This window comes from Petromyzon marinus, chromosome 28 (genome assembly GCF_048934315.1).
Source record: "Petromyzon marinus isolate PM22_M1 ecotype Great Lakes invasive population chromosome 28, UKy_Petmar_22M1.pri1.0, whole genome shotgun sequence".
Classification (NCBI taxonomy): Eukaryota; Metazoa; Chordata; class Hyperoartia; order Petromyzontiformes; family Petromyzontidae; genus Petromyzon; species Petromyzon marinus.
The window spans coordinates 11,172,592-11,191,427 of NC_133694.1; the positions used below are offsets into that span (position 1 = coordinate 11,172,592).

The 18,836-nt window shown below is 47.5% G+C and overlaps 1 protein-coding gene across 5 annotated transcripts in view; it reads right to left on the reverse strand.

Moving 5' to 3' along the window:
- The window catches only part of LOC116947017 (uncharacterized), a 48,197-nt gene that overhangs the window by 7,723 nt on the left and 21,638 nt on the right, over positions 1–18,836 (reverse strand). The window contains exons 3-15 of one of the 5 annotated variants that reach the window (XM_076070200.1): positions 18,110–18,159; positions 15,700–15,753; positions 12,709–12,859; positions 11,229–11,311; positions 8,798–8,881; positions 7,242–7,391; positions 6,514–6,576; positions 5,501–5,620; positions 4,284–4,495; positions 3,441–3,556; positions 2,748–2,830; positions 1,377–1,919; positions 24–80 (exon numbers count right to left, since the gene is read on the reverse strand). In XM_076070200.1, the coding sequence (XP_075926315.1) occupies positions 24–80; positions 1,377–1,919; positions 2,748–2,830; positions 3,441–3,556; positions 4,284–4,495; positions 5,501–5,620; positions 6,514–6,576; positions 7,242–7,391; positions 8,798–8,881; positions 11,229–11,311; positions 12,709–12,859; positions 15,700–15,753; positions 18,110–18,159 (1,766 nt within the window). The remainder of the gene's footprint in view (positions 1–23; positions 81–1,376; positions 1,920–2,747; positions 2,831–3,440; positions 3,557–4,283; positions 4,496–5,500; positions 5,621–6,513; positions 6,577–7,241; positions 7,392–8,797; positions 8,882–11,228; positions 11,312–12,708; positions 12,860–15,699; positions 15,754–18,109; positions 18,160–18,836) is intronic. The other 4 variants (XM_076070201.1, XM_076070202.1, XM_032962364.2 and 1 more) reach the window with 4 other exon arrangements.

Below are 18,836 nucleotides of genomic sequence, written 5' to 3' on the forward strand. Positions count from 1 at the left end.
TGCATCTATAGCATAGGCCTTGCCTGCTCCTCCTGGTACTCCTGCTCATTCTCCTCCTGTTGGTCAGGCTTTCCAGCCACCTGCAAGATAAAGAAAAGATCCCCTGTGTAGTCCTGAACAGACTGTTGGGGCAAGTGCTGTTTGTGAACACCTATCAATTGGTGGTGTGGCCAGTACCATGCCCAGCTACTTTTGCCTCCCTAGTGTAGGTGTTTTACACACCACACCAAGTACTACTTATTTCAAACCGAGTCGACACAAGGAAGGCCCAGGTCAAGTTCTCATATCATTTGCCACTCATCTTAGCCATTGTCAGGAATCAAACTCAGGTTCGTAACGCAGTGCACTACACATTGTGCCACCACTCCTCACAAAGACGCATATAGACAGACAGTGGCGCAGACTCAATCACACTGATAAAAATAAAAACAGGTCCTTGCAGGGTGGGCTGGTAGGAACATTGGAATTTTTTTTACACCCAACAGCACGAGATTTCACTTCGTTAAAGTATTGAAAGGGGACGGACGGACGCACGCACGGACACATTAATCTATTGCAGGCTGGTACACTCAGTTTACAACTTCGTTCCTACCAGTAAAACCAGGTGGTTCAGTTAGAGCACCAACATGGCACTGCTGACACCCTGGGTTGGGATCCAGGCAGTGCTGCCTGTAATTAAACTATATTGTCAAGTATATGGAATTGATGGTCTGAGCTTGGTTACCAATGACTGTACAAAAACAACCCAATATGTTAAATGTGATTCTAATCTTCAGAGTTGGTCCTGATAATTAAACAAAAATATTGGTTTCATTGTCATGCAATGCAACATTACCCTCCGTAGCAAATTATTTGCTGATGCTGTGTTGGCACTATATAACAAGGACATTTAACACAAACTTAAAACATTCTCTATTTACGTGTTACGAAGACAGGCTATTACTTGAAACATCGCCTTTGTTTATATTTTAAAGCCAGTGTCATTGACGAATGTGCTGTGTTCTCTGAAACGGGGCAAGTGGGATAGTGTTGCTCTGTACTATGAGGATCAGGGCTTCATTTTCACGGGATCTCAGAATTGGTTCCGCGATATTTGCTTCTGCAGGCCGTTCGCGAGCACAGCGTTGCATGGGCTCTCTCGAAAGTTCTGGATTCACCTCATGTATGTACGTATGTTGAACTTCTTTGCCACTGTATGTAGACAACCGTGCCAATCGGAGGTGCGGGGGTGAAGACAACAAACTAAACACAAAAGGCAGTTCTAAAGAAATTAGTCTTCAATCTACATTTAAAAGTACAGCGATAGCACAATCGCAATACACAGAGGAAGAGGAATAAAACCCCCAGAAAACACGAAATACACATGCGGGCCTTACGACGAGCTGGTCGTCCTCATCCGGCTGAATTCCGTCCGCGTCGCCCGCGCCCGCCGCCGCCGCCGCCTCGGGACCAAGGATGACGGCGCCGGCGCCGTGCCGCCCCAGGTCGGAGCGCACCCTCTGCTGCAGAGCACGCTCCGCCTCCTCAAACTCGTCCCGCCCGTCCCTGCCGCCGCCGCCGCCGCCGCCGCCGCCGCCGCCGGGCGCCACCCCCGCGTGCCGCCCCTCCCCGCCGCCGTTAGCGCCGTCCCCAAACCTCTCGGCGGCGTCGTGCGTGTCCACTGCCGCCCCCCCCCTCGCGCCCATCGCCGCCGCCCCGACGGCGACGCGCTGAGCCCTCTCCTGCAGAGCCTGCTCCGCCTCAAACTCGTCCTCGCCCTGGTTGTTTGGGTCGTTAGCCGGGTTCTGATCCTCTTCGTCTTCCTGCTCCTCTTCTTCCTCTTCCTGCTGCTGCTGCTGCTGATGCGGCAGCTGCTGTTGCTCGACGTGTTCATCGTGGTGTTCATTGTGATGCTCCACCCGTGCTGCTGATGGAGCCGGCTGGGCATCAAGCGCCAGTCAATCATATATGGACAGTGTTAATATAACATATTTAATGGAAAAAACACAAAATTAATGGGACTTTACTGTTATAAAATCCACGACATTGCACTTCAATCAAATGGACATATGATGTATGTACGTATGTTGAACTTCTTTCCCAACGTACGTAGCCAACTGTGCTAATCGGAGGTGCGGGGGTAAGGACACAAAACTCAACACAAAAGCAGTTCTAAGATCTGTAGCATGCAGTAACCTCTGTACTATCACAGAACGTCCATGAAATAGGGCCGTTCCTGCTGAATTAAATAAAATCTAAATCATCGATGTACAACTTTGAGTGTTATCCCCTCGTATGCATGGATTTTCTCCAGGGACTCCCTGTTTGCTCATACATGCCAACCACGCATCAATGGAATCATCTAAACATCCCAAAATCAGCAACCTCCTTATAAAAATAAATGTGAGACTCAGTGAGGCTTTCCTGGATAGAACAAATGGCATTATCTTTGTTTTGGTTGTGTAATCAATTAATAGTCTTGGAATTCCCTGGCAAAGCCAGGATCGCGGCTTCATAGGATCATCTACATCAGAACAAATTGCTTAATTCCAGCAGTACCTCACTATTAACCAATACCGGGGTATTGTATTTCAGCGATACCCACAATACCAATAGGTGTTGTGTCACCACACCACAATAAGTGTAGAGATCTAGTATCAGGGTCGCAAGCATGGCCAGCACCACACACTGCAGCAGTGTATAACCACAGGCTTAAAACTAGAAAATACACAACGCATGGGCAAGGGGCGGAAGACGGGGCAACGTACAATCAAGGGCTGGTGCTGCTGAAGCTCGGGCTTGAGAGGCGCTAAGTTGGCCCGAGCTGCTTCCTGCTTCTCTGCTACGGAGTCTGCACACAAGGAAACACAGGGAGCTTTGTCACGCGGATTATTGTCCCCTCCACCCAATAGGGGCAGAGCACAGACACGGGCCAAGAGGAAGCAATGGTCACACGCAATCTTCAACCGTGAGCGCTTGGTACACTCTGGGACAGTAAAGCACAAAGCAGCAATCAGGCCTTTAAAATGACAATAGTTAAATATAGTATAATATGAATAAAAAAAAAAATTCCCAACTATATTATAGGTGTGCAAGTCATGAGATGAAAAATTAATTCCGAAACTCGCACAGCAGTGCGCCCCCCCATGTGGAATTAGCACCAGTGTATCAGTGGCATCCACGGGGTTTGAATGCCATTCCAATGCTCAACTGAGCAGCAAGACACTTTGATGAAAGAGATGAAATTATCAGAATAGTTAAGTCCATCACCGAAAGGGTTTCAGTAGAGCTCTGACTGTCCCGAATACAGTGGTAAAGCTTACTCAGTTCTACACCTAACAAACAGATTACAAAGACAATCGAGTTGTTCGCAGAAATTCCCACAGGTTTTCAGTCCACCATTGCCGTAGATACAAGGGAAGTGTTACCCACAGAGACCTCGCAGTGACCTGTGCTCTGACCTTGAGGCTTGTGTTCATCTGCGGCTTCAGGGTTCTTCTCAGACTCATTTTTCTCTGGTTCCTCCTCTTCCCCTCCCTCCTTCCCATGCACCCCCTGGTCAAACATTGCCTGCTGCCTACAAAAATAAACGATACACACATGCCCCAGTTAGCCTTACAAACCCCACATAGGTACGTGCGGTGCAGGTAGTAACCACGCCCGGCTGCCTCTGTTTCCACAGCGCTGTTATCTTGAGACCACGTACTCACTAAAGGCTTAGTTGACCTAAGGAAGACCCAGGATGGACGGTTTGAACTGCCATCATTTGCCATCGATGAGCATGGGCAGGAATGAAACCCACGGTGGGGATCATAGCAGGGTGGGCTCACAACAAGCACAGCCACACGTACACTCCCACTTCACGTGGCTAATACCACGCACACACAGCCACACGTATACTCTCACTTCACGTGTCTCGTACTACGCACACAGCTACGCGCACACTCACCACTTCATGTGGCCTTTACCACACACGCACAGCCACACGTACACTCTTCCTTCACATAAGATGGTGGTTTAGATTTAACTTGTACTCTTTGTTCTAGATAATTAAAAAACATGGGGGGGTGGCGGGCGGACGAGTAAGCGAGCAAGCCAGTGAAAGTGACTGAGTGGGTAGGTGAGTGAGTGGATGAGCGAGTGAGCGTGTGAGTGAGTGGGTGAGTGAGAGTGGGTGAGTAAGCGAGTGAGCGAGTGAGTTTGTGAGTGACCAAGTGAGCGAGAAAGCACACCAATAAGTAAGTGTGGGGGGGTGAGTGAGTGAGTGAGAGCGAGCGGGAGCGAGCGCAGAGTGGGTGAGCGACCTGATTCGGGCCTGCCTCAGGCTCTCGTTTTGTTGCTGCGCTTCCTCCTGCTGGCGCAGCGCTGCCTGCCGTGCCTCCTGCTGCGCCAAGCGCTGCCGGTAGATCAGCTCTTGCTGCTCGGCGAGCCGGCGCGCCGCCTCCTCGCGCTCCTTCGCCATTCGCTGCTGCTCCAGCTGCGTCTCGTAGTGGCTCTTCACTTTGCTGATCGGCGTCTAAGAGGTCAGTTGCCAAGAGGTCACCGTTCAAACCCCCATGAATCCCGGTGATCTGAATGGCGTTCAAAAACAACTCGCAAACACCTTGTTGTGAAAGACCCAACGCAGAAGATCCCTGGGTTTGATCTTCCACAAAGCTCCTGGTCCACCACAAATCAAATCCGCACAAACCATGGCAAATGCGGATACTTGATGCACAAATGGAAAATTAGAAACTCTCCAGCAGTGTGCGACTGTGGTCATCCAGAACTGACCATGCAACATATAACGACGCAAAGCCCAATCCGCAAATACAAAGGAGACATCACAGCGATACACTCCGCTGCTCTTGACGCAGTTATCCGGCTTGACCACCTGAATGTGAAATGGTAGTTGTTGCTCTGCATCTACATCAGCCATACGAAAGAAGAAGACCATATTGTTTACTACCTTCTTGCACTTGTTATACAGCCGACATAATATTTCTATAAACTCTACATATGCAGATTCTGCACATGTCCATTTACTGGTTATGCTTGGTTATCCATGTAAGCCTCGCTGAATCTCACGACTCTTTCTCAGCAGGGTCCTGCTAAGTTTTTGCAGTAATGTGCAACGATCGCCACGTGCTCCATAATTGAGTGATTAAAGAGTATGTTTTAAAAAGTTGGCAAATTTGTACCTAGACGCTGGCACACTACTGTTCTTCAAGTGACCTCACGTGACCTTTCACGTGCACTCTGAAGACGACCGAGCGTACTCGAACCGCAAGCCTCTGCAACGCATGGTGATTGGGCCACCGCTGGGTCGTGTCCGTGACTCAGAATTACATTTCACCAGAATGAGAAAAGAGACGGTTTGTGAAACAATTCACGATTCCAATAGGGACAATTCATTAAATTGCTTAAGGGGGTAAATCATAACATCAGCTCTGGACAAATAACTCGGCCCGCCTTAACTCAGCGGGGCGATGAGAAAATAATTCTGGACAAAGTAGCTGAATCAGACGTTAATGTATATTACCTGTTGGCCAGGCAGCTGGTTCTCCTGAGGTTGGATTTGATTGTCCTGCTTCTGCTGCTGCTGCTGCTGCATAAGGCGATCTCTCTCAATGCGCGCCTGTCGCTGTTTGTCTAACAACCCCTGCACATACACAAACACCAAGATAAATCACTCGTGTAGGCTACACAGACTGTTGGGGCAAAGTGCTCCTGGCGAACACCAATGAAGGCCGGCCGGCCGGCACAGCCCACGAGGGGCTGCTGTGGCCAACGCCACGCCCGAGCACATTTGTCTCCCCAGTGCCTATGTATACACACCACCCCAAGTACTTAAGGCTGAATCGACTTAGGGGAGGCGCAGGACAGGTTCCGATATTTTCCAATGATGTTAGCAATGGCTGAGAATTGAACTCAGGTAACAAATAAACAATCTAAATGGTGAAGTAGGCTAACCACTTTACCACTGCTGCACACGCTTGTGTGTGCACACAAACACACACGTGTGCGCACACACACACACATGGGACATTCATGATTCCAGGATCGTGAGAAGAAGGGGGAGCACGACAGGGGCTGGTCATGGTGTTGGCTACAATGGGGAAGCTCATATTGATGTTCACCTAGAGCACTGGCCCCAAAATTTCACAAGGATATGTAAAAAAGCTTTGTCTTGTAACTGCGTATGGTTACACACAATGTGGGGAGCGGTAATGTAGTGGTTAGCGCGCTGCGCTACGAACCCGGCGACCCGAGTTCGATTCCCGCTCACGGTCAAAACCAGTGACAATTATCTGAACTGGTCCTGGGCCTCCCCTAGGTTGACTCGGCCTCAAATTAGTAAGCTGGTGCGTTGTGTAAACATCGTAATGAGGGAGACAAAGGTGGTCGGGCATGGTGCTGGCCATCCATCCCGTCGTGTACCGTGCCGGCCTTCATAGGTGCTCCCGAACAGCACTTGCCCCAACAGTCTGTTAAGGCTATACAGGCGATCTTTGTCTTGTGTGCACACAGATACTTGGGTAACTGTGCATTTACCTGTCGCTCTCTTCTCTCTACTTCAAGCATTTGTTTCGTTTTCTCATCCAAATGTGACTCATCCTGATGTGTACACACAAACAAATATGCGTATGTCCATGTCCATATAAACGAGCAATGCATAGCCTTTAAATAATTAACTTAAAACCTTTTCCATAATTGTCCTGCTTCGCAATTAAGATACAAGTTGTTGTTTAACAGTAGGACCCTTTAAAAATTGCAACAACTTTCATAACATCAACTGCTATATATGTACAGCAGTGGATTGACCATAATGTATATCAATAATATATATTAATTACCCACAGGCTGACCCACTGGTAATGCACGCCAACCGCTAGGATAGTCAACCGGTCTAACAGTAATAATAATAACTGCCATTCATCACTAAGTGGTGGTGACATCACCACGGTGCATGTGCCAGGAGTGGAGCACCCCGAGGCCACGTGAAGTGTCAAAGGCTCGCCGACAGGTAACGGGACAGACCCAAGTGTTACAGGTTGACTGGCAGCTGAACCGCCAGATGCACCGTCTGTCCTCTCCACTGCCACCTCACTGCATTTTAGCTGCCATGCACTCCGCTCTAGTGAGCGTTGCTCCTCCTCCCTCCGTTGTTATTGTTGGATGGCGACTGCCTCCAACTGCCCAGTAGCGACATTCGCAAGCTTTCTCCACCAACATTATTGTTACCGTCACAGGCGATGCGAGTTTGGGGTTTGTTTGCTTACTTCAGGTGGCCGTCGGTCCCGCTGCACCGCCTCTGCGGCCACCGCCTTGCGCCCCGAGTCGGCTGCCTGCGCGCCGCCCTGCGCCCCTTGCATGAGGCTCGGCATCTTATTCAGAGTCTCCTTCAGCTGCTGGTACTCGCGTACTTCCACCTGTGCTCAGGCACCACATGCACACGAGGAACATGACGAGGATCCTCCCCGCTCAGTATTACAGCATATTAAGAGCTGGTGCTGGTAGCGAGCACCTGTATGTATGTATGTTGAACTCCTTTCGCATCCGTAGATAGCCAACCGTGCTAATAAGGCAAGCATGGCAAGCAACGTGTAGCAGATCGCCATGCCTAGCTTCATTTGTCTCAACAGTGGCCGTATTTATGCACCATACCAGGAACTCAATAAAGTAATCGTAGTTCACGGTATGCACAAGATAGGTCCAGATACTACTTGCCATGGATGTACATCGCCAAGGAATTGAACCTCGGGTGCTGGGATGCGAGTGGCACGTGTGAACCAATGCACCACCACTTTTTGAAAAAAAAAAATGCAAAAATCCCCCATATAGCCTTAACACACTGTTAGGGCAAGTGCTGTTTGTGAGCAACTATGAAAGCTGGTACAGCACACTACGGGGTGGGTGGCTAACATGCCCGGCTGCGTTTGTCTCCCTAGTGGCGATGTTTACACACCACACCAGCTATTCATTTGAGGCTGAGTCGACCTAGGGGATGCCCAGAACCGGTTCAGATAATCGTCACTGGTGTTGGCCGTGAGCAGCAATCAAACTCGGGTTGCCAGGTTTGTAGCTAACCGCTACCCTACCGCTCCGCACTTGTTGCACACATAAACACAGACACATAAGTGTACAGCTCTTTTATCAATCGACTGCTGGATGACGAGGTCCTCCCTGCACAGTGTGGGTCGTGGTGGACATTTGACCATGGGGTGAGTGTGGGGTCATGAAGGCGAGCAGCGGAAGTACAACACAAAAACGCATTTTCCTGAAATGCCCTCTGCTGTCCACAACATAGTCCTGCACACACAGACAACGAAAAATACAACTGCACAATGTTTGCCCAATTCAGGCCAACTATAAAAACTATAACCTATATTTATTTCACTAGGTAAGGCCCAATGAACTACTTAGCTCTTTTTCAGAAGCTACCTGGTCACAAATAATCACTTAACGTAGTGGCTTATCATCACGTGGAAAAGTATAGCAGCCAAATACTCTAAGCGCATGTTTTAAAATGTGGATGGAAAAACCGGAGGACCCGGAGAAAAAAACATGCGACCACGGGGAGAACATTAAAACTTTAAATATAGAGGTGTCAGGGTTGGCATCGAACCCACGAACTCTCTGTATACCAGGCGAGGGAGTTAACATCTCGCCACCGTGGTGCCCATCACAGTCCTGTTAGCGAGCACCTATTTTGGCTTGTCCACTAGCATGTGATGGGAGCAGTGGCCACAGCACCAGCAGCAAATTACACCACTTTGCTGATGTCGTATTTGAAATACATAAATAAACAACAAGGCGCCCGTGCGACGCTGCTCACCTGCGCTTTGGCCAGTTGCGACTGATGCTGCCGAAGGGTGTCCTTGAGCTGTTCATGCTGCTCCAGCAGGCGGTTGTGATTTTGCTACGAGGGGGAAGAGAAACATGCATGCACACATGCACATACTTATTTTAAAAAAAGACAAACATCCCCTCGTAACAGCCTGTACAGGCTGTTTGGACAAGTGCTGTTAGCGAGCACGCTGCCCGACAAAGGGGTGGGTGGACAGCACCACGCCCAGCCGCCTTCATACCCCCCATTGCTGATGTTTACACACCTCACCTGTACTCATTGAGGGCTGAGTTAACCTTGGGGAGGCCCAGGACCAGTTAAGATAATCACGACTGTTAGCTGAGGCCAGACCGCTGGGTTCTAACACACTGTGCAAACCACTACATTACAACTTTCCATTTACAGGTGTAGTGTTGCTCCGGAGACACTTCGTAGGGGGGGCACGTCTTTATTATCCACACGTACCCTAACTTCTATACATCAGTTCTTCATACAGTTGATATTGAGGACCTCTTCCACTTGGTATATTATATGCCTCCTGTGTAGCGTGCCTAACCCGACTATGCTCCAGGTCCTCCGGCTATAATATACTATGTGAGACTACCTGACCTGACCCAGCCAAGGTACAGGTCCAACACTGACCTCACAGAGCTTCGGTCCTTAAAAGGACGGCGAAGCTAGGGGTTCAGTCATACTCTAGCAGGTCTTCTTTCTTCAACTGGTTATCTTCAACTGCTCCGGTTTCCAACTGCTTCCGTCTCCAACTGCTTCGGTTTTTAAACTGCCTGGACCTCTCCAGAGGTTCGCCTTATATCCGTTTCTCAGCTGAGGTGCGGACTACAGTGAGGGACGTGGGTGACCCCAGAGTCCCCCACCGAGGTCCGCATGTCTGCCGTTGCAGGTCAGTGCAGCCGCAGCCCCCCAGCCTTTAGGAGTGTTTGCGAGGGATCATAGAATCCCTCAAAGCCCCCCAACTGCTTCAGGCCTGCCTGTCATTGCCTGCAAGTGCAGCCCATCCATGGCGCTACACAGATACAAAGACCCCCCCATGTAGCCTTTTATAAACTTTTGGGGAAAATTATGTTGGCGGGCACCTATGAAGGCCAGCATGGAGTACGAGGGGGTGGGTGGCCAACACCACGCCCGGCAACCTTCATCTCCCCAGGTCCCATGTTCACATACCACACCAGGTACTAATTGAAGGCCGAGTCAACCTAGGATATGCCCAGAAAGGGTTCAGATATTCCTCACCGTTATTGGTCACGAGCAGGACTCAAAACCATCAACGGGTTCGTAGCGCGGCACGCTAACAAGTTCACTAGAATTCCCCACACGATATGTTTACACACGTACATACATACATACACAGAAACATATTTGGGCTCTGTTGCAGGCAACATGACAGAGTGGAATGGGGCTTATCACCAGTGGGTGTGGCGCATGTTAAAAGTGAGACTTAGTACGCGTAACATTCTTTTGAAGGTGTGCGTACAGAGTTCAGAGGTGTGGACATTCGTTTCTTTAACTGGGGGGTTAACCTCAGAGGCGAATGCAAAAAAACTGTCAATCTAATGGCTTCACAGTGCCGGATCATTAACACACATTCTAAAATCACAACAAATTACATTAATTACCAGGCCCCAATATTGTACAATGCAGTCTTCAACTCTCATCCACTCTACCTCTCTGGCTTCTCTGTATGTGCAATGAAGAATGGCCAGTGACCGAAACATCGCATATTATATATTTTACTTTTAAGGCCACAGTGTTATTATGAATGCGTTCAGTTTTTATATTAAAATAGCATCTAAACACAACCGCATCTCAAGGGATTTGTTCATTTCAATTTGTAAATTTGTATCCGTGCAAGAAATATAAAAAGTGTAAAGGAAAAAAGGACAAACGATTCGCAATGGGTATAAAACTATCACGAGACGTTGTGTTTAGTTAGTTGTCCATCTCCGCACCTCCGATTAGCACAGTTGTCTAAAAGAAGTTCAACATGCAGTACACATTAGCTTACAGCATGCAATCAACTGCTCGATCACACCAGTGTATTTTTGTATTTGTTTACCAACCCTTACTGTAGTGCATGCAGTGTCTGACCAGAGTCAGTGTCAAGATGTTAACTACCTCACCTGGTAAAACAGGAGATCGTAGGTTCGATACCCCACCCTGACACCTGTATATTTGGAGTTTGCATGGCTCTCTCCCCGTGGATTTTTCTCCGGGTAATTCCCTCCACATTTAGAAACAACGTGCGTTTAGAGTATTTGGCTCCTAGAAAGCTCCACATGATAAGCCACTTCATTAAGCTATCATTTGTGGCTGGCTCACTTCTGAGCCACCATTTTGTGGGCAGGCTATATAGCTCAGTGGGCCTTACCCGAGTAAAAAAATGTTTTTAATTTTTATTCACCTGGGTCTCTTGCAGATGATTGTGCACGTCCTGGTGAGCCTTACGCAACTGCTTGCCTTCCTCCCGCAGCTTGTACATGTTTTCTACATGGCGACAAGGGCAAGGAGCCGCTCGTTAAAAACGCAAAGGCACGAGCAAGCAACTGTGTGTGAAACCGCCGTGCCCCGTGCAGCATGCCAAGGACATAAACGAGCAGCAAGCGCAGCGCGGAAATGGGAGTATTATTATTCAAACGCAAAGCACAAAACGGTCGATTGTCGGGGGGACATTCAAGCAATTTTGTCACATGGCCACGGAACCATCTCACCATCACGCGAGGCCTTGTGCAGATTAGGGGAAGAGGGATGCTCGAGAGAGACAGCGAGAGGCAAAGACAGCAAGAAGATAATTTTTGGAGAGGGGGGCCCTAAATAAATGGATCGCATGTGCACAAAGCACATGTAAACACGTAGATGGCACCATGTGGCCACCAGCAGCCACTCATGTGTCTACTCCTTTGCTAAAATTACATCTGGGTTCCATCAAACCAGTCTCCAAGGAGCAAAATCCATCTGGGGATTCAGCATATGAAATGCAGCGGGGAGGGAAATGCACTTCCTGATGCAAACGCTGCTTGACATCTGAAGCTCTGTGTCCAGCATAGGGTAGTGGTGAGGGAGACACTGCAACCCCTCCACCTTTGTTTGCTAAGTGCCAGTGTTTGTTGACACACCCCGCACCACACACTCCTTTCCAGATGTCAGGTGCGGGAGTGTAAAAGTACTAAGTAGAGAGATCTGTAAATAGGATGGAATAGAGAGCGCTGAACACAAGTTGTGGAAGAGCTAAGTGCTCTGTGTAGAGGGGCCCACGTGCTGTGGTGTAGGGTGCCGGACATAGCATAGCAACGACAAACTGGGCGGAGGGTTCCAAGCGCAGATTGCGAGACGCAGAAGTGCTGCATCAAGATGTTTTTGCACCCTGTGTGTAATGTGCCGCATACGTGCTGCTATGTACATGGCATGGTTTCTGAGTGGCAGGTGCTGAGTAAAGGACAGTTAATGGATGGTAGTGGAGGGGAATATCAGTCGGTCAGTCAGTTTATCATGGGTAAGGTCCATAATATATTGAGGAAGGCATAGGTAATGTGAGAACCATGAGCCAGGGGATAGGGGTGGTATCACATTGTATTTACTCGACCCCTTCGTATTCAATTGGCAGAGCAGCACGTGGCACTTTGCTCTTCAAACCGGGTGACCCGAGTTTTTAGTTACTTGGTTCGAGCACACGAACGCTCTCAAACGGGGAAGCTTTTTTTTCCAGAGTGCGCAGTTCCCTGGCTCAAAAATGTTGGTAGGAGGCACCTGCCTAGGCTCAATTAAACACTCCGTCGCCTGTGGCGCTCAGCCTAGACGACAACAAGTCCACCGTGGAAGATGTCAAGCGTTATACAATTCATTTAGACATGGGTGGAATGGGAGCAGGACAAGACGGGGCTCACGATGCAGGGAGCTGATCTCCGTGTCCTTGTCTTGCTGCAGCTGCCCCAGCTCCTCTTGGTGCCGCTGCAGCGCTTGCTCGTGCGTGTCCTGCAGCACCGTGTGTTGCTCGTGGATGTCTGTGTACTGCTGCTTCAGCTCCTCGTGCTGCGACTGTTGTAGTTTCACGCATACAATACATGTTATGTCGTGGCGTTTTATAAGCAGAACCCTTGTTCTTTTTACATGCGTATAATGCATGTATGTTTAGCTCATCGGCTATATTGGCATTCCAGATGAGCAAGCACACAAAGGTACGGAGGTTCGTATCCTCGGCCACTGGGACCCGGGCTCTTCTGGCCCAGGAATAGTTCCTGGTCTGGCCCAGCAGCATCACCAAGGCCTGGGTAAGTGTGCCCTCTGTGGGCCTCAGTCACTCTCTCTACAATTGGCCACCGCCACCCCTTTTACCCTCCGTGCAAACTGCAGCTAGGGATAGAGGTCAGGAAGGCATTGTTTAAACAAAACGTTTGCTTTAAACATAGATCAATGTTTACATGCATGCGATTAGACTCCATCAGGATCCAGGCTCGCCAGACCCTGGCTATTTTGAATTCCCACTGAGCCGGACCAAGTCATAAAATAGTAAAAAAAAAAATCTGCAATGTATTTCAAATTCAAGAGCGTAGCAAATACCACAGAATAATTTACATACGACATAATTTACAATGTTACGCGAGACATAATAAGATGCACCACAAAATTCTATATTAAGTCTACTTTGAATGAAGCTGGATTAAATGCACTTATATTGTAATACGTTAGCGGTAAGGGAGGAGCTGTGGAGGATGGTCGGAAGGGGTTATGGGGAGGGGCCGAGTAGTGGGGGATGGGGGAGGAGTGGGGAGAGCAGCGTACCCTCGGGTACCTTGGATATAATGAACGGACAGCACAGTACACACATACGTACCATACTTTTTTTGGTCGTTACAATCACACCCCACGCACATACACTACACACACTCATATTTATTACATACCGGCTAGACATACACACTACATCAGGGATTCAGTTATTTTTTTTCCACATTGATTTTAAATGCAGTCGTGGCTGACCCGACTTCATCTATCCGGACAAGGACTCCTCCTCTCTTCGTCCGGCTCGATGGGGGCTTTTACCGTGCTGCTAGTTAAAAATCTTGTAATTTTACCATCTTCTGCCGTGCATTTTGACTGCGGACAGTGGCTGGAAAATTGAACCAAGCGAGTAACATCATGGCGCGTGCCACTTGCTTGTCCGTTCACCCAGAGCTACCGCGAGTGGTTCCAGGATCGGCCAGGGTGTGAAAGTGGCAGCGCCATGGTTATTAAACCGTACCAGGCAGCCGGGCCTGCCCCATCCTTCCTCGTTGATTGGTTTGGCTCAGGCGAACTACCGTAGGAATATGGCACTTCGCCTGGTCTGGCCTGGTTCAAGTAACCAAGCCAGCAGTTCTCAGTGGTCATGGAAACACGGCACGCTTGCTGACGTTACACCAAACAATGCATGATGCATGGTTTCCGTTCTTATCATCAGATGCCAGCGGCTGGTTGCCTTAAACAGCTTTTACATAAAACGCTTAAAATAGAGCATGTTGACCTACATGACAAATTTAGTGGAGTAGAAAAGGGAATTTATTTTTTTAGGAATTATTTAAATGTTGATAATCATAAAACTCACGAGTGAGATTCACAATCGTGTCTCTTTTCAGAAAAATAAGAAGTGAGCCACTTGAAAATGACCGCCAATTATTTATATTTTCGCTACACAATTGGCCGAGTTGTCCAGTTTGGATGATTTGTGTCTAATCCTGTATTTATGAGAATGCAGTAACTGATTTTACAATATATTCTTAGCTCTTTCGGTAAAGTCACGTTGAAGGGAAACAATAAAATAATAAAATATATATAAAACAATAAAAATTCTCACGACGTTTCGACCATGGTCAAAACATCGTGAGAAAGCTTTAAATCATGATTTTACAATGTTATGCTTGGGCTTCAAATGCACATCACTATAGTTAGTCTGCTTTGTAGAATAAACCGGTGTATAAAAATTAGTGGAAACACAATAAGGCTCCAGATCAATATTTAAAAATAACATGTATTTTTGGCATAAAATAAAGGCCATTTTGAATTTCGTTTGTCATTTAAGAATTATGAGCATTTTTTTTATTAGACTACAAGCCTGGATATAGACACTAAGAACAACAATAATTAACTTTGTGGGGAATCCATCAAGGTCCTTAAGATCTTCTGATCTCCAACTGCTCAGCACTCCCAGGTGTAGGTTACGCTCTTTTGGTGATCGGACTTTTGTTAGCGTGGCACCCAAACTATGGAATGCCTTGCCACTTGAAATCAGGCAATCAGAGTCGGCAGATGTAAGTCTGCTTTTAAAAATCCATCTCTTTAAAGTGGACTTCCCTCTTTAGTTTAGTCAGTTGCCCGAGTTCTGTTTTTGTTTCCTGCTTTTCCTGCATTACACATTGGGATTCGAGGATGGAATGTGCATTATAAATTTGAATTCATATTATTATCTCTGCTCAAAGGGTATCAAAAATTTACATTGTGTGACACAATGGTGGCCATCTTGGCAAAATTGTGGCCATCGTAGATTTATAGGTGGCAAATGTTTTTCTCTTCTAAAGTGACCCTAGGAGATAACACGTGCCTAATTTGGCGCTTATATCACCATCTAAACAATAATTTATGTTATCTGCTCCACTAAAAGAGAATCTTCCACTCGATATTTGTTATACAACTGAAGACAAAGGTCTGGGTCTTGTCAGGACAAGATACTGAGACCACAGTAACCGAAGGTGGAGTGTGCATACAAAAGCCATATTCATTAACAGGCGTTTGGAGGCAACAGTGTTGCTTTGGGTGGAGTATGCAGTCCCGTGTACGTAGCCCATCCTTATCCATCTACGTGCACGCCAAGCATCGAATGATATGTGATAAGGATGGCTCACCTTGAGGATCTGGTGCTGGGCATTGAGCGAGTTGAATCTGTTCAATGATTCTTGCTGTTTAAAACAACATGTGGATACACGTGCACGCGCACACACACAGTGGTAAGCACGAGCAGAACAAAACAAATAAAACATAATATTAAAATAATTTCAAATGTACATCCAAACTACTACAGACAATCCCAGGATTGCGGGAGACCCTTACGGAAATGTTGCCATAAATCATGCGAAATAAAATTCAGTACGTGGAAATGTTTGCGTTAGTTACGTAAGCGCAAGTAGTACAGCGCGGTGAGGTTGCGGATGAATACCGCGGAGTGAGGCGTCAGGCTGCCCGCCACTCGAACTTATTTATCTTTTGATTATGGGGGAACATTTTTCAGTTTCCGACATAGGGAAAATTCGGGTTACCGATGGCTCTCGGGAACCGCACCCTTCCGTAACCCGGCTACCGTCTGTACTTTGTGGGAAGTCAACTCAACAATGGTTGTCCTTTGGAGGGACTGGCCACACCATGGGAATGTGGAATTTCCACCAACGAGATGAAAGCCACCCCAGTGCTTTACTTTAAGCAGAGAGAAGCTTTAAAAATATTCATGACATTTGTCGCTAAAGCCACACGATGGTTCCTTATTTTAAGCATGAATAAATAAATGGACCAATTAGAACCCAAACAACAAAACAAATTACAGCTCGCTCGGCAACATTGCAATGTGTGGTATAAAACCAGAACACGTGCTTATATATTTTGCACTTCTAAAGAAGTATATTCAGTTTTACTTGTGCGTGTACTTATCTGGGTATAATGTCAAGTTGAGCACCATTGTGACCCACGCTTCCAGACTCTGATGTTTAGCGGTCATGCATAACGAATGCATCTACCAACGTTTCATTTCATAGACAAGACAAAGATCCCCCCTAGAGCATGAATAGACTTTTGGGGCAAGTGCTGTTAGCGAGTACCTAAGAAATGCCAGCACAGCAGACAAGGGGGTGGGGAGGGGGGATGGTCAGCACTATGCCTGGCCACCTTTGTCTCCCTAGTGGGAATGTGTACACACCACACCAGGTACTATTTTGAGGCCGAGTCGATCTAGGGGAGGCCCAGCAACAGTTCAGATAATCGTCTCTGATGCCAGTCGTGAATGGGAGTCACACTCGAGTTGCTGGGTTCCTCGTGCAGTGCGCCAACCACTGCACCACCACTCCCCGCATTCCTATTATAAGGACAGTCGCACTCACTCACACGTGTGCTGAACTCTCCTTGCCTGATTATATCCCTGTCTCACACCAATCCTCAAGCAAGTTTTACAGGATCCACCCCCACCTACTCTACCCTTAGGTCAGGCTGTCCACAAGTGTGAATGTACTAAACACCACCAGCTGGGATGTGGCTCTTCTGCTGTGCACTGTATGACACCACAGCTGAACTGTAAAAGCAAAACCGAGTTTCCAAGAGAATGATTGCACTGCTCGCTAACAGCACTTGCCCCAACAGTCTGTTAAAGGCTACATGGGGGATCTTTGTGTATTAGTGTGCCCTGGTGAAGACAAAACATGCTTCAGCATACTGTTCAGTACTGATGTAATTAAGAAAAAAACAATAGGCAATATATTTTCAAAACACCATTTACCAAACCATCGTTAATGGCCGTATGTATGCACGCTGGTTTACTAAACCATCGTTAACAACCATATGTATGTACGCTGGTTTACTAAACCATTGTTAATAGCCATATGTATGTATGCTGGTTTACTAAACCATTGTTAACAGCCATATGTATGTATGCTGGTTTACTAAACCATTGTTAATAGCCATATGTATGTACGCTGGTTGACCAAACCATTGTTAATAGCCATATGTACATTTAACTTCTTTCACAAAAATAAATAGCCAACCGTGTTAATCGGAGGTTTTGGGGGGAGGACAACAAAAAGCAGTTCTAAAGAAATGAATTTTAAATTTAGAGACAATAATTATGATTTAGGAACGTGGTAATGATGATTTATAGCCCTCTGTTAATTCACTGCTGGATGAAGGTCTTCCCACACCATTGTCAGTCATGGAGGATGTTTGACCATACTTCCCCACATTGGTCAGTGGGGGTTTGTGAAGGTGGGAGCCCAATACCGAATTAGATACCACTCACCACTGATGTGAACCATGGCTGGGAATCAAACTCAGGTCCTCTGGGTGTCATAGCAAAGTGGGCTCACCACTGTGCCCACCGCTCCACCCTCATATAAACATGACAGGAAAAATACATGATATAATCAATGCTTAGTTTGGCCCAACCTTCCATACAACTGGAGCTTATATACAACTATAAAGCAGCCACGAAATGAATCGCTAAAGCAGCAGGGGATGTGGGAGGTGAGTGGTCGGTGTGTGACACTATGGGTGCAGTACCTTATCCTTGCTCAGATTCTCCTGCACCTCCAGCTTGTAAAGCAGGAAATCTGCATTGCAAACAGAAAAAAAACCTCAATCAGATAATTATTGGTACAAACAACACCCGGGCCTATGGGAATTAACACGCCCGCTAAGGCTGCAATATCTGAGCTTTACTGCAGCAGTTTTGTAACCTTGGGTAAAAGTGATGCCGTAATGGGCCGGAGCTGTGCTCTCTAATCCGAGTGACTGGCGATCCACTCTGCATTCACAAAGGTTGAAATCCAGCACTATGGCATTTCAATGACCCCACTTACCTGCCCACTGGCCTGGTGTGGTGCTCGGTTAGAGTGCTTGATGCACAAGCACAACTCTGCGAGTTCAATTCAAGTTCAGGGGTAAATTGCAATTCAGCATCCCTTGGGGGTCATGAAATTGAATACAGCTTTTTCGTAGTCCTGTACAAACATGTGACCCTGTAATGAGATTGTGGAAGTTCTGCCACTGGCTCAGGGTCACCAAGCGACTTGATTGTTGGCCTGTTGCTCGTTTTCACCTGCCGTTACGAGCGACACCTTTCCTTAGATGAATGTTGGGGCAAGTTCTGTTAGTGAGCACCTACGAAGGCCAGAACGGTACACGAGGGGATGATGGCCAGCACCACGCCCGACCGTCTTTGTCTCTCCAGTAGTGATGCTTGCACACTGCACCAGGTATTCATTTAAGGCTGTAACCGCAGTGTTGG